Genomic DNA, 15,224 nt, shown 5'->3' on the forward strand with positions numbered 1-15,224 from the left:
GAGGTGTGGAGGCGCGGAAGGTAGCTTTCTCTCTCTCCCTCTCCCCCCCACTCCCAGCTGCAACCCCCCACTCACCCACGGCGCCCCCCGAATTTTTTCGCCCGAGTAAGGAAGTACTCGAAAATCGCGGTATTCGGGCGGAAAAGGGGCGTGGCCGAGCACAGTCGCTCATCTCTAGTCAGCATAAAATCCATCCTTCAGACGGAGAGAAGATAACACAGAACGCATGCTGTGTTTGCAGTCCATGGTGCTGAATTCTATACAGGAGCTGCTGATTATATTGTATTCGGCAGAGAACCCGCAGTAGCCCCCTGGCAGAACAATGGAGCTGTATGCAAAGAACAGACCATTAAAATGCAAAATGTGGGAACAATAGAGGATGATAATCCTCCGAGAGAAAGAGACATGTACCCCCTTCTGCATGTTGCCACATAGTGTTGTTTTTTTTTTTATGGTCTTTTTTTATTAAAGTTTTTTTATTGTTTCTTTTGATTTACAGATCTGTCATCACCAATGAACCATTTTGCTTGTATACAATGTTTTTTGTAAAGATTTTGCCAGAATCAGGAAGTCATTTGTCTTGCTCCGGTCCATGGACATTATCAACGCTTTGATTATCAAAGAATCCTTTTCAAAAAAGAAGGGGGGGGCACTTTTTTTTAAAGAAGCGAGTCATCAGCACATTGCCTTTCTATGTAAGGATAATAAAACTCTCTTACCATTCACGGACACTGATATGGGATTATCGAGGCCACTCATCGCTCCACCAGAACTTTCCTGCAAGTTAAAGAGATGACAAAGAAGTAAAAGGCCCCACATTATCTTATATCCAGACAGAGGAGGTAAACCCCTCGACGACAGGAACCAATCTGCCCTGAAAGGAGAAGGATCTGCTCAAGTGGGGATCAAACTGGATCAACATTCATCCAAGGATCAAATATTACAAAACATTAGCAGTACTGTCTAGCTGTATCCGATAAAGTGGAGTGCCACAAATGGGCGGTGCCGCCTACCATGGCACCAATATAAATACAGAATTAAACAGCACTGCTTGCGCTCTCTTAAATATGTTGCTGCCAATAAATCAGTTGTCCAAAATAGTTCGTCAAAAAATACAAAACTGAGCTCTAATTTACCACAAAAAGACTCTGGAGCTCCAACAGACAGAAACTGATCAAGTTGGCGATTGTAGCTCCTCCTTCTTTTTCAATGGCAAGAGGAGCTGATGGCCGGTGCTGAATCTCTCAATATAGAAAAGGTTATCTCAGGACCGAAGGGTCAGGACTGTTACTGACAACACTATGGAAGCAGAATAACATGTAAGCTGTTGAGCCGTCGGACAAACAGAGGCAGCTAATAGGTGTGGAATTACAATCACCAACATGATTATCAGCTTAAGGCTGTATTTATATGGGTGAGAGAGATATCAGTCTGAAAAGCTTCAACCGATATCACACTTGTGAACCTGCAAATTTTTCCTGTGTTACAATGTGTTTTGCAAAAAAAAAAAACGCTCACATATCATTATCACTTGCGTGAGAATTGAATGTTGTTTCAAAGGTAAAATTTAAAAACACATTGTACCTTGGTGGTAGGAATCTACATTCATCAGTCTGTAGAATATTTTCAGAATTCTCAACTTCATCTACCTGATGATCCGGTGGGACATGTTCCTTTTCCTCTGGACAATCCTGGGAATATAGAGGACTGGGACATCTCTCTGGGGGATTTCTCTGACTGGATCCATCTACAGGAAATAACCAGAGACTGAATACATTATATATCTGATGATCAGATGATGGCAAGACTAGCCGACCCTCAAAACTGTCCCTTACAATAAAGGGAGGTCTCTTCTTACCCGGTGATGTGAGGGGCTGCTGATCCTCCATCATGATGTTCTTGTACAGATCCTTGTGTCCTTCTAAATACTCCCACTCCTCCATGGAGAAATAGACAGTGACGTCCTGACACCTTATAGGAACCTGACACACACAATATACCGTCATCCTCCAGACTCCTCCCTTGGCGTTATTATATAATGCTCCCCATTCCCAGCAGCGCTCACCTCTCCGGTCAGCAGCTCAGTGATCCTGTGGGTAAGTTCTAGGATCTTCTGCTCATGTATCAGTGAATGAGGTGAAGGCTCGGTGATGGGGCTCTGGGTCCGGCTCCGTCCTCCTGACACATGGGGGGTCACACACTCACCAGACCACTTCTTCACTATTGTGTAATCCTGTGGATGGTGAGACACTGATCACTACATGGAGGCTAAGAATCCTTCACCTTTCCCATCATTCCCCTGTTTATTACTAGAGATAAGAGTGACATCATGTGAAGCTCTCACCTCTCCAGTTATCCAGTAAATGATCTCAAAGGTGAGGTCTAATATCCGGGCAGCCATGTGGTCTCTGTCCTTCTCCATCCTTGGTGGGTCATTGATAGAGAAGACCATCGTCTTTATCTGTTAAAGTCCTATACCTAAGGAACCTGAGGGAGACAAGAACATCTTCCATGAAGTGTCTCACTACTAGGGGATTATACAGGATTAGTGACAGCGTACAATGGAGATGTCTTATTTACAGATTACTGACCATAATATGACATATTAGTCCATTGTTCCCCTATTATATAATCAGTACACGGTCACACAGGATACACTGCAGTGCACCGCATACAGCAGCCAGATCTTATCTTCCAGGACACTATTGTTACATTGTGCTGCTGGGATCTGTAGTACTAAGGTTCTTAGCAGCACAGCTCCTCAGGTAAGGGTTAATTGAGCTGGCTGGGTGTGGTATTTTTCCAGCAACCAAACCCCTTTAGGCTGCAGCACATATAAACCCAGCTCCTGTCAGTAGTTGATGCTGGTCTTTGTATTGTTTGGATGTGTCTGTTTTGTTCCCACTCAGATCTGTGTTGGCATGTAGGTCTGTTGTGTCTCTCTGCTTCCCTAAAGATGGTTTGGACACCTGTAGTCCTTGTCTGCAGCACATGCAGCTCCCCTCTTCCCTTCCCCTGACAGGTGCGGCCTCCAAACATCTTATGTCTCATCTGTGTGTCAGTTGGTGGATCCCTGACACAGTTCCCTATGTCAGCTCGGTGGCTGACTTTCTATCCCCCTGGTATGAGGACACTGTTAGACTTCCTGTGGTGTTTCATCTGTGTGCATGTGAGCTCTGGGTGGAGTTCGTGTGGTATGTACTACGTGTTGTAGCCCCGTGTGAGCAGTCCTGTTCAATGCTCATTCTGTCTCTGTTTATAGTGTGAACAGGTTCTATGTGTGGTGGCTGCAAGAAAGGTGCTGTTGCAGCTTGTGGTGTGAATTGTGTTCCGTTGTCTGTGCTGTTGCAGCTTATGGTGTGAACTGTGTCCAGTGTCGCTGGACTCCTGGTTAGTGTAGGGTCTAGTGGTATAGCCAGGAGCCATGAAGTGGTATTTATATTCAGTTTATTACCTGCTACTAGTGGTTGCATTTGGGCTGCTCTACGCTGTGTTTTCTGGCTTTGTGTGTCCTGTTGTTCTGTCCCTGTCACGTGACATGTTTATGTATCCTGTTCTGGTGGCGTGGTTCCTAGGAGCAGTTAGGGCCCAGATCCAAAGACCGCTGGGCCACCCTTTATCAGGGCGATGTCCCCACTTAGGTAGGGCCAGGTCATCCTCCCTGTAGTGCAGGGCCAGTTGTCTGAAACCCGTGTGTGTATCCCTCCTTGGTCATGATTGTGTGGGCCCTGTGCTTAGTTTGCCCACACGATCGTAACAACTATAACTCTCCGCCTTTCCCTGAAGTAATGCCCTGATCCTCCAAGACATCAGCAGGAGCCGCAGTTTCCAATACTGATCTGTCCTGCAGGAAATCCCTTTCCACCTTCTAAAATTTATATCAGTCTACACTAGAAGATGGCACTCCGGTTGTTGCTGCCTTTAAAAGGGGTTGTCCAGGCAGCGTTGTTGGTCAGAGCCTGGATACATTGGGGTTGGAGTGAAAGCCGCATGCGCCGATCCCTGTGTAGTGGCCGATGCTTGTAAATGCAGGCGCAGGACTCACTGATTATCAATGAGAGGTCCGCCTGCAGTTACGGGTTTTGGTGTATCCCGGCACTGACAGCCAGCGCTGCCTGGAAAACCCCTTTAAGTGTTCACAGATATTTGGAAAAATACCCTGCTGGTGATGACAGAAAGATGTCAGAAGATACATAACATTGCAGCTGGCTGTATACGGGGAGGTGCGGCCGTGTATACACAGTATTAGGCAGGCAGTGTACATGGGGGCCCCGACGAGGGCGGTCAGAGCACATAACCCCCTAATAATACACCGCACCCCCCTAATAATACACCGCACCCCCCTAATAATACACCGCGTCCAAGAACTGTAACCACCAGTGATGGAACTGCAACTAATATCAGTGCTGCACATTGTCTGCAATAACTACGGTGGAGCTGGAGGACCAAAATACCTCCGGACCATCACAGCAAAACATCCGCAGCAAAGATTAGCCATGAAGAACCGGGATTTTATCTATTTCTCCAATATGCGATTCATTCCACATCTGACAAACTGGTATCCGAGGCGCAACTAACGGCAGGAGATAAATGCAGCCGCCGCAGTACTGACACACGGACGTTTACCTCTAACTGACCTGGACTGACCGTCATACAGCCCAATGCACAGACTCATGCAGCGCACACACCTCTACTACCTGCTGACCTCATCAGGAGAGAACTTCAAGAAACTCCTCCCACACACGTGACTGGTCACATGGTCATGGCATCATCACAGGTCCTTTACCCCAGTAGGATTTAGCATATTACTACTAAAGAAGCCGTCTGACACGACTGATGCTGCCAACTACCGACACATCTCTAATCTCCCTTCATCTCCAATCTACTAGAATGCCTGGTTTACCCCCACCTTAAAAGCTATCTATCAGAGAACTCTCTTCTCGACCCCCTACAGTCTGGCTTCCGACCCCAACACTCGTTAGAAACTGCTCTTACAAGGGTCTCAAACGACCTCCTGACAGCTAAATTGAGGGGCGATTACTCCCTACTGATCCCCTCGACCTCTCTGCAGCATTTGACACTGTTGACCACAAACTCCTCCTCAGTATGCTTCGCTCCATTGGCCTAAAGGACACTGCTCTCTCCTGGTTCTCCTACCTATCTGACCTCTCATTCAACATCTCCTTTGCTGGCTCTACCTCCCCTCCTCTTCCCCTTGCTGTTGGGGTCCCCCAGGGCTCGGTCCTCGGCCCCCTTCATTTTCTCCATCTACACAGCTCCTATTGGAAAAACAATCAGGAGATTTGGCTCCAATACCACCTCTATGCTGATGACACCCAGCTATACACCTCTGCCCGTGACATCTCTGGAGCTTTCCTCCATAACATCACCGACTGTCTGTCCGCTGTCTCTAACACTATGTCCTCTCTCTACCTAAAGCTAAAACTCTCTAAATCTGACCTACTGGTGTTTTCACCCTCTACTAACAGACCTCATCCTGACATCTCGATCTCAGTGTGTGGCGCCACCATAACTCCCAGACAGCATGCCCGCTGCCTTGGGGTCATAATTGACTCCAACCTCTCCTTTACCTCCTACATCCAATTTCTTGCCCGAACATGTTAGCTGCACCAACCCATCCTGAATGCGGCAGCCAGGCTCATCTTCCTGTCCAGCTGCTACTCGGACGCCTCCGCCCTGTGCCGGTCACTGCACTGGCTGCCTGTTAAATACAGAATTCAATTTAAACTCCCTACTTTAATCCATAAAGTCCTCCACAGCACAGCGCCACCCTACATTGCCTCCCTCATCTTAATTGATCACCCAGCCCGAGCACTCCGCCCTGCTAACGAAACCAGACTGCGTGCCCCTTTAATTCAAACCACTCATTTCCACCTCCAAGACTTCTCCAGAGCAGCACCGGCCCTCTGGAACGCACTACCAAAGGCTACCCGAGCAATCCAGGACTCGCAGAACTTCAGGCGTGCTCTAAAAATGTATCTCTTCAGGGAGGCATACCGCATCTCCAAAACCAAACCCCTCTGTACTCCACCTGATAATATGCTACCTAACCTATTGGCTGCAATCCCTGCCAGCCACCATCAACTACCCCCTGCAGTCATACCGATTCTGCTGTCACACGGCTTAATGTCTGACCATTGTCTGTGTATAGCATCTCTCACTCTCCACCTCGCCATACTGTGCACATCTCCAGCCATTTACCTTCTGTATCCCTCCATTACTTGTAGTATGTAAGCTCGTTGGAGCAGGACCCTCACCCCTACTGTTTCCATCAACTAATTACTATGTAACCGTGGTTCTGTAATTTTTGTACTTTTGTCTTTCTGTATTTCTCCTGTCAATGTAAGCGCTGCGGAATATGTTGGCGCTATATAAATAAAGATTATTATCTCCCATTCTGTAATCCTGGAGGCCCCGCCCCTTCCTGTGACATCACTACCAGCCCGGCTATAATGTAGGCAGCCCAGTAGTGAGGTGAGGGGGCTGCAGGGGCTTCTACCAGGCGCAGCCTCCATTCCCGCGCAGCTAGTTTTGGCCTTGGTGAAGCAGCTTTATCTCTCAGTTCTGACCACTGGCCCTTTATGTGGTGATAATGCTGGAATGTTTTTACTTGAGGGGCTTTTAAATGGAATTATTTTAATAATTATCGTTCAAACGGACGAATATGAACGATAACAGTTCTGTCTAACCGCGAGCCGACGACCAATGAGAATCTGCACTTTTTATTTGTCGTTTATTTTCTGCAGCATAAAAACCATATTTGGCTCGTTCGCTAATTGTGCATTTAAGCTGCTTCCTGCTCCAGGATGTACATTTACGTCCTGCAGTGTCGGGGTATGTATGAAGAGAGATTGCAGGGCGACCTCTCTTCATACAGCGCGGGCGTCAGCTGTTTATTACAGCTGACACCCATGGGCAATAGCTGCAATCAGGTACAGAGTAACGGAATTCAATTTCAAATCTAAATCACAATTGTACCTTTAGTATCTATACATCAAGTGAATATCTATCCTTATAAACCTTTGTAAGCCATTTTGCCACCAAAAGCGATCCCTGGGGGGAATCTCCCAAGGAGGTAAGGTTTAAGTACATAGAGAAAACGGGGGCAGTGGGGAGGCAGTAGAGGGGAGGGATGGAAGAGACAGCTAGGTGGGAGGAAAAGATGAGTAATAGGGTAGTAAAGGAAAGTAAGAATAAAAAAGAGGAGGGGAAAAGAGTAAGAAAAGAAAGCAAGAGAAGAAAATAAAGAGCCTCACTAGTGTAAGCAAATTACCCAAAACATACTAATGAGTGGTCAGAACCCCATTTGCCAGCCACTGTTCATGTCCTGCCAACACAAGGAACTCCAGCCATGCCTCCGAAGTGGAATGATAAACCAAATATTTGTCATCGTCCCTAGCCTTAGTTCCTCCATGCGGCCGATTTCATCCAGCGTCAACACCCAATTCAAAGACGATGGAGGTATCTGACATCTCCATAGCTGTGGTATCACCAGTCTCATGGCAAGGAGAAAAAATCTTAAAATATTCCTCTTACTGGTGCCGATGGGCCCCTGCAGGATTGATAACAGCAATTTTGGTGGAAAAGGACAGAGAGCCCCGATTCAAGGCGTTGTATAGGACCTTGGTCTCCCTGCAGAGTCCACAGATTTGCGGACATGACCACGTGTGTAAACATAACTCTCCCTCCCAAACCTCTCTAAGACAAGTCAGAAGTACCCGGTTGAAGCTCAGCCAGACGTGCCGGGGTGCAATGCGACCTTGTGACAAGTTTGTAATTCAGCTCTCGGTCAGTACCTAATGCAGACATCTTGTGAGCCAGGAGCAAGGTCTTAGCCCACTCATCGTCTGACAAAGAGCATTCAAGCTTCTTTTCCCAAGCCCTCTGGCTTCCACCTTCCTAGTCCCGCCCCCCCGGCTACCAAGATAGAGTAGACCACAGAGATCTCACTCGCCGAATGACTAGAGACAACACAGAGCTCTTCGAAAGGGGTAAGTGGTGTGGTTAAGTCTAATATCGGTCCCAGATCTCGAATTAAATGGCGTATCTGTAGATATTGGTACCATGCATTGGTCACAGGCCACCCCTCCACCAGAATTGCACTCAATGATATCAGTCCCCACTCACCGAACAGATCCCAAACTCTAGGTAATAGAGACCTCAGTTTATTCAGCAAAGGTAGTCCCATTTTGCTAAGGGAAGTCGGGGTTCCCCATCGAAGGAGTCACCGGGCTTGGAATAGCCAACAAGTCACCCCGGGCTGCGAAGCCATCCCAAATCTTTGGAAACTAATCTAAGAAGGGGAAAACCCTGATACCCCTACGACCCAATCCTCACCTAAACCAGAAGAGTCCCTGAGCCTGGCCCGGAATGGAGTTTTGCTCCAACTCCACCCACAGTTTGGAAGACCCCCCCCCCCATGAACTATGTCTAGAATAGCTTAATATATCGCGAACCTATAGTAAAGAAGCAGATCAGGCAGTCCGGCCCCTCCCCTATACTTCCGCTGGGTCAGCAATCTGTAACTGAAATGTGTCACCGCCTTTCTCAATTTAAGGAAATAATTTCTTGAAATCTGTAAGGGCAGTGTTTGAAAAAGATAAAGTAGTTTAGGAAGGGAACCACGAGAGGGTCAGCAGACACCACCTCTCAAAGTCCTTTACAATGGATGAGTATATGCGCTCGTAGTTCAGATCGAACCATTTCCCTGGGTCAGGGGACAGGTTAACCCCTAAGTATCTGATGAGATCATTTAGGGAGAACAATGGTTTGAGTTGCTGAATTTCTGATGTTGGAAGTGTAATGCTTAGGATTTCAGATTTGCGCAGATTAATTTTAAAATTACTGGCCAGACTATACATGTCGAACTCTTGTAATATAGCGAACAGAGCCTGGCTGGGGTTAGTGATATAAACCAGGAAATCATCAGCAAACGAGGCCACCTTGTGTTCATTTCGAGCTGTTCTATAACCTTGAATGTCTTTGTTTTCCCTCAAGACATTAGCTAATGACTCCATGACCAAGACATATAAGGTTGGGGAGAGTGGGCATCTCTGCCTCATACCATTCCTTATGTTGATTGGTCTACATAGTTTCGCATTTACTCGAACCTGAGCTGTGGGGTTATCATACAGAGCTTATAAATCTGCTGCCTAGCCCTATTTTCCTCAGTGTCTAGAAATGCCCAGCTAACTCGGTCAAACACCTTTTCGCCATTGAATGATAGAAGGCATAAGGAGCTTTTTAATTCCTGTGCTCTTCCTATCAATGAAAATGTCCTGCTGGCGTTGTCTCTGGCCTCACGGCCCGGGACAAAGCCCATCTGGTCTCTATGGATGATCTCAGGGACAACAGATTGTAGATGAGTAGCTATTGTCCTTGCATATATCTTCGTGTTGACATTAAGTAAGGAGATTGGCCGGTAATTCCCACAAGACATTGGGTCTCTACTAGGGATGAGCGAGTATACTCGCTAAGGCACTACTCACTCGAGTAATGTGCTTTAGACGAGTATCTTCCTGCTGGTCCCTGAAGATTCGGGAGCCGCCGCAGCTGACAGGTGAGTTGCGGCGGGAAGCAGAGGAGAGCGGGCGGGAGAGACAGATCTCTCCTCCATTCCTCCCCGCTCTCCCCCGCAGCTCCCCGCCCCGCGCCGGCCCCCGTATCTTCAGGGACGAGCAGGGAGATACTCGTCTAAAGCACATTACTCGAGTGAGTAGTGCTTTAGCGAGTATACTCGCTCATCCCTAGTCTCTACCTGTCTTTGGGATAACGGTGATGATGGCTTGTAATGCCTGGTGCAGAAAAGGGCAGCTACCCGGGACCGCATTAAAGGCCTTGCCCAGAATAGAGACAATAAGATCCCCGCAAGTTTTATAAAACCTGCGAGTAAAACCATCAGGCCCAGGGCTTTTCCCTATTTTCAGGCCCCGAATTTCATCTAATACCTCTTGATCCAGAAAATCGTATTCTAAAAGCTCAGCACTTTCTGAGGGAATAGGCGTCAGAGCAAATCTAAATATTGGTCAATGCCCACTATATTATCCCCTGCGGATCCTTCTGAAACCCTCTTAATATTATATAGCTTACTGTAGTACTTTTTAAAACACTTGAGAATACTGTTTGTCGCATGTATGAACTTCCCCTTTTCTGTCGAGTTCAGTGCAAAGATGTAAGAATGGCTATCCCTTGGGTTCAATGCCCTCGCTAACCAAGAGCTACACTTATTCCCATACTTATAAAACTATCATGTCATTTTTGTTGCAGTTTATGCGCCGTAGAAACAAGACGCACTAAAAACTGGCGGAATGTCATTTACTTTTCATTTTACTCCACTTAGAATTTTTAAAAAGCTTTTCAGTACATTATATGGTACAATAAATAGCACCATTGAAAACTACAACTTTTTCCCACAAAAACAAGCCCTCATACAGCTAGGTCAATGGAAAAATAAAGGAGTTGCGATTTTTTAAAAGGGGGGAGGAAAAAACGAAAATGGAAAAAAGAAAGGGCCGCGTCATTAAGGGTCAAACAGCGCTTGCTTTATGCCTCATTCATTTATACAGCGACTATGAAAGAATGAACGTTTCTCATTTGAACGAGGCAACGATGTATCTACCGGTATAAACGAACGAGCTAACAAGTTCAGTCGGGCAATTACCAGTAAACCTCAAGTACCAATGGCTTCAAGCGCATGAGGAATTCTCCAGCACGGCCTCAGAAATGTAGGAGCACATTATGGATTTCAGGGCATTTTTTATGTGATATTTTCACCGACCATTTTAGGTTTTCAGAGGCCTCAAGATATAAGAAGAAGCCGCCCTTCACAGAAAGACCCCATTTTGGAAACTACCACCCTCCAAGAATTCATCCCGGGGTGTAGTGAGCATTTTAACCCCCCAGCTGTTTGTTGGAAATAAATTTTTGACCTACAGACTTCAGTGCCAAATATTTTGTGATCAGTTTGCGCAACTGTGATGAAACCACTCTCTAATTATTATACTGTAGCTCCTAATTTTAGAAACACCCTAAAGAGCTTTAATGGGCATTTAACCCATTGCAGTACTGATGACCTCAGAACAGGTCATCAGTAGCTCTATTGGCTGGGATCCGCTGCTCAGGACCCCTGGCGATCACTTGATCTCAGCCGCCATGCTTACTGCAGCAGGCTGAAGGTTAACAGCTCCATCCGCATAGGCTTCAGTGCCAGAAGTGCTATAGAAGGTATAGTTCTGATTGCTTTGAGTCAGAGTAAAGCCTTCTATTACGCTTCTTGCTCTGACCCCAATGCGGATGTCCGGCCCTGCTGCAATGAGTGTGAGGACTGAGATCAGGTGATAGCTGAGAATCCCCAACAGTGGACGCCCGCCGATCAGCTACTGATGACCTGGCCTGAGGATAGTTCATCAGTACTGCAAGGGGTTAAATGCCCAGCAAACCCCTATCATTTTTAGCTAGAAAATATGAAAGGGGTCAGGGGTGAAAAAGCATAGTGTGGAGTGGGGGGCTAATTTTGGAGATTGTATGATGTGCCACCAGGAACACTGGTATTATAATTTCCTAATAATTACTAGTTTTTATTTATTCTGCAGTAAAGTTTAAAGGGGTTGTGCCAAATTTCCATTTGGCAGTAAAGTTGCTGAAATTATCATAACATTTTACTTGCACAATAAATGTACATTCACTAACCTCCTCTTTCTGCTCTAGCAACGCTGGCCCTTTAAAACACTTCTGTGGGTGGTCCTGGAGCTTTGAGGTACTACAAACAACAATTCCCATGAGCACACTGTGACCTTGTGTGTGCGGGGCTCCTCCCACCAGACTCATCTTGCTGCATGAGAATCTGTGTCCATCAGTAAAATAGTACAGAAATGTTGTGTGTGTCGTTTTAAATTTGTTTGTTCTCAGCAAGAGAAACCAAGTAATCTTGTAGATATGATACCTTTTAATGGCCAACAAAAATACATGATGTTATAATGAGCTTTCAAACTTATGCAGGATTCTTACTCAAGCTTATGGAGTAGCTCTGAAGCGCATGCATTTATACATACATATGAAGGGGCACAGACATAGTGTGATTAATTTGCACTTAAATCAATGTCATAACAGGATGAAAAAGCACAGACATGAAGTGATTGATTTACACTTGAAATAATACCAGTACAAGATAAGTAGAGGAGTAAATACGTAAATAGTCCACTGATTAATAGTCCATCTTGTTGCATGAGAACCTGTGTCCAGAAGCATAAGTAAAATGGTACAGAACTGTTGTGTGTGTCGTTTTAAATGTGTTTGTTCTCAGCAAGAGAAACCAAGTAATCTTGTAGATATGATACCTTTTAGTGGCTAACGAAAATACATCATGTTATAGTGAGCTTTCAAACAAAGCATGGTACTTCCTCAGACTTATGGAGTAGATCTGAAGAAGCATGCATTTATACATACATATGAACAGGCACAGACATAGTGCCTGTTAATAATACTAGTACAAGATATATAAGGGGCTAAATACATAAATAGTCCACTGATAAGGGATGTGAATGTTTTATGGTTTCTAAATTTGTGTTAGGGGGTCACCAGCGTGTCATTTTATTTATGCCACTGCATCTCTTTTTTTATACTAGTGCTCCAATATGTGTGTACAGGAAGAAGATGTATACACAGTACATACAGGGCCACATTTATCAGAACTAACAGTAAGACTATCCCTGTTGCCATAGCAACCAATCAGTGCTCTGCTGTGATTGGTTGGTATGGGTGACAAGGACATTGTTACTGTTAGGATGTATTCAAACAGTCGGGTGCGATATCGCACTCCTAAACGTTTTTTGGTTTTTTTTAATGCAAGTGAGATGAGTTTTCGCACTCGCATGCTAGTAAGATGCTATTTTTTTGTTCATTTAAAAAAAATAATGGGCAATATCGCCCAAAAGTGCGACCCGCTCCAGTTTTCTATCTCAGACTCTCCGTCCAAGTGAAAAATCACTCATATGAATAAACTCATTAACCCCTTTAGGTCGCTGCCCTTTTTTTCTGTTTTTTTACTCTCCACTTTCAAAAAAAAGTTGTATTTTTCTATGATACTATTTAATGTACAGTATAATGTACTGGAAAAATTAATCAAAAATTTCAAGGGAAGTTAAATGAAAAAAAAATGAAAGTCACCCATGTTTTTTTTGGGGGGTGGGGGTGGGGGTAGGAGGGGCAGCTTGTTTCTACGGCATACACGCTGAAGCAAAAATAACATAACTGTATTCTGTGGGTCAGTACGATTGCGATGATACAAAATTTATATTTAACTTATATTATAAGTTTTTTTGCTGTTCTACTCTTAAAAAATGAAATACTTTTGGAAAACAGAAATATTTTCGTTCAGCCATAACTTTTTTACATTTTTTCATAGCTGTTGTGAGGGCTCATTTTTTTGCAGCACAGCCTCTCATTTGCATTTTTATCAAGCTGCGTTTCCCTCTCCTCTCCCTACATCGCTTATGTTCTGATAAAATTACTATGTGGCGGTAATGGTAGAAGTCACAGTGTGGCAGTGTTATTTTGGTCTTGGCATTATTGGTAGTTATATAGTGTCAATTGTTCACTAATAGTGTGGTGGTAATATTTAATCGCTGTATGGTGATAATTGATAACAACTGTATATTATATATACATTATATATACATGTACATTAGTTGTCTCTTTTGTCCCAATACACTAGCATTGCCCCTTGGACGAGGTTGAGCACACCGCTTCCTAAACTTAATGTAACATTGTGCTGGTAGAGTATTTAAGTGTCAGGGTCCCATTTTCAGTTTTGCCCAGGGGCCCACTTTGTCTAACACCGGCCCACTGTGTATATAGAGCTACTTTGGAATTTCTTATTAATTTATCCCAGGGCTGTCTTGACTCATATACTTTACAAATCATAGTAAAAGGGGACATACAAAAAATATAAAAATCACAAAAAGTGGCCATGTACTCACCAATATACTAATGCAAAAAAGAAAAAATAATAGTTAGAAGCACCACATTCCTCAGCATGCACTCAACCAATCAGATACAGACTATTTTGTCAGAGAACTCCCTGAATATTTTCTATTATCACTATTTTGTGTAAATTGGCTATGTTTTTGTGCTGGTTAATAAAATCTAACCTTTTTCATGGCTGCGCACGCTCTTTATTGCGTGGCTTTTCTCTCTTTTGCATTTCAACATGATTGAAAAGATTCAGCAAAAAAGGATCCTGTGGATGTAAACTCCTTGAAAGAGTCCGAGGAGGATGTCAAGAACCATTCTGACAGCAGAGTTTAGAAATTTGCAGTCAAATACAATGTTGATGCTCCACCTTATGGGTGGGTTCACAAGAGCGTGTTTTTGTGCATACATATGCATGCACAAAAACACGCTTGTATTTACAACAATGCATTCCCTTTGGTGTGTGCACATGTCCGTACTTTGCAGGTGCGTGCCTGCAAAGATAGGACATGCGTGCACCATAGGGAATGCACGCATTGTTTTCAATGGAGCCGCGGCTGCTGCCGGCGGCTCCATTGAAAACAATGGTCTGCCGACTCCCTGCATTCTTTTTCAGGAAAGGGCTTTACATATAAGCTCCTCCCTGAAAAAAAAAATTTTTTGTGTAAAAAAAAAATTTTAAATGCAGCCATTCTCTTCAACTGCGCCGCTGCTACTGGCGGCTCCATTGAAGACAATGGTCTGCTGGCACCACTGAATTGTTTTTCAGGAAAGAGCTTTACATATAAAAATTTGAGTGTAAAAAAATATATACTTACCTGTCCGCCGCTGCCGTGACCCCGGGGGGATGAAGAACACATCTGCCGCATGCAGCAGATGTTTCCTTCATCCCCGCTTGTTAAGAGAATTCCCTGCTGCTACATTTGCCACATCTGTGACAGATGCAGGAAAGGAATTCTTCAATTCTCTACCGTAGCTGACATGTGTGACAGGATTCTGCTGGCAGCAATTGATTTCAGGAAAGGGCTTTAAATATAAGCCCTTTCCTGAAAATCAAGTAAAAGTGGTTTAAAAAAAAAAAAGGATACTCACCTTGCTTCAGCTGTCGGGGCTCAGCAGCGTCTTCTCCTGCTGTCCCCTGACTGAGGTGCTCAGTCAATCACAGGCAGCTCTCCCCGAATGATTTTCAGGGAAGGGCTTATATTTAAAGCCCTTCCCTGAAATCAATTGCCGGC

The 15,224-nt window shown here is 44.8% G+C and overlaps 2 protein-coding genes across 2 annotated transcripts in view; one reads left to right on the forward strand and one right to left on the reverse strand.

Moving 5' to 3' along the window:
• LOC136620111 (uncharacterized) overlaps positions 1–15,224 on the forward strand; it is a 534,467-nt gene that overhangs the window by 191,301 nt on the left and 327,942 nt on the right.
• Positions 1–15,224, reverse strand: part of LOC136619661 (zinc finger protein 721-like) — a 30,446-nt gene that overhangs the window by 4,604 nt on the left and 10,618 nt on the right. Inside the window, exons 8-12 of the mRNA XM_066594426.1 lie at positions 13,998–14,004; positions 2,345–2,461; positions 2,066–2,233; positions 1,650–1,982; positions 720–777 (exon numbers count right to left, since the gene is read on the reverse strand). Coding sequence (XP_066450523.1) covers positions 720–777; positions 1,650–1,982; positions 2,066–2,233; positions 2,345–2,461; positions 13,998–14,004 — 683 coding nt within the window. The remainder of the gene's footprint in view (positions 1–719; positions 778–1,649; positions 1,983–2,065; positions 2,234–2,344; positions 2,462–13,997; positions 14,005–15,224) is intronic.

Source organism: Eleutherodactylus coqui, chromosome 3, assembly GCF_035609145.1.
Source record: "Eleutherodactylus coqui strain aEleCoq1 chromosome 3, aEleCoq1.hap1, whole genome shotgun sequence".
NCBI classification, from domain to species: Eukaryota; Metazoa; Chordata; class Amphibia; order Anura; family Eleutherodactylidae; genus Eleutherodactylus; species Eleutherodactylus coqui.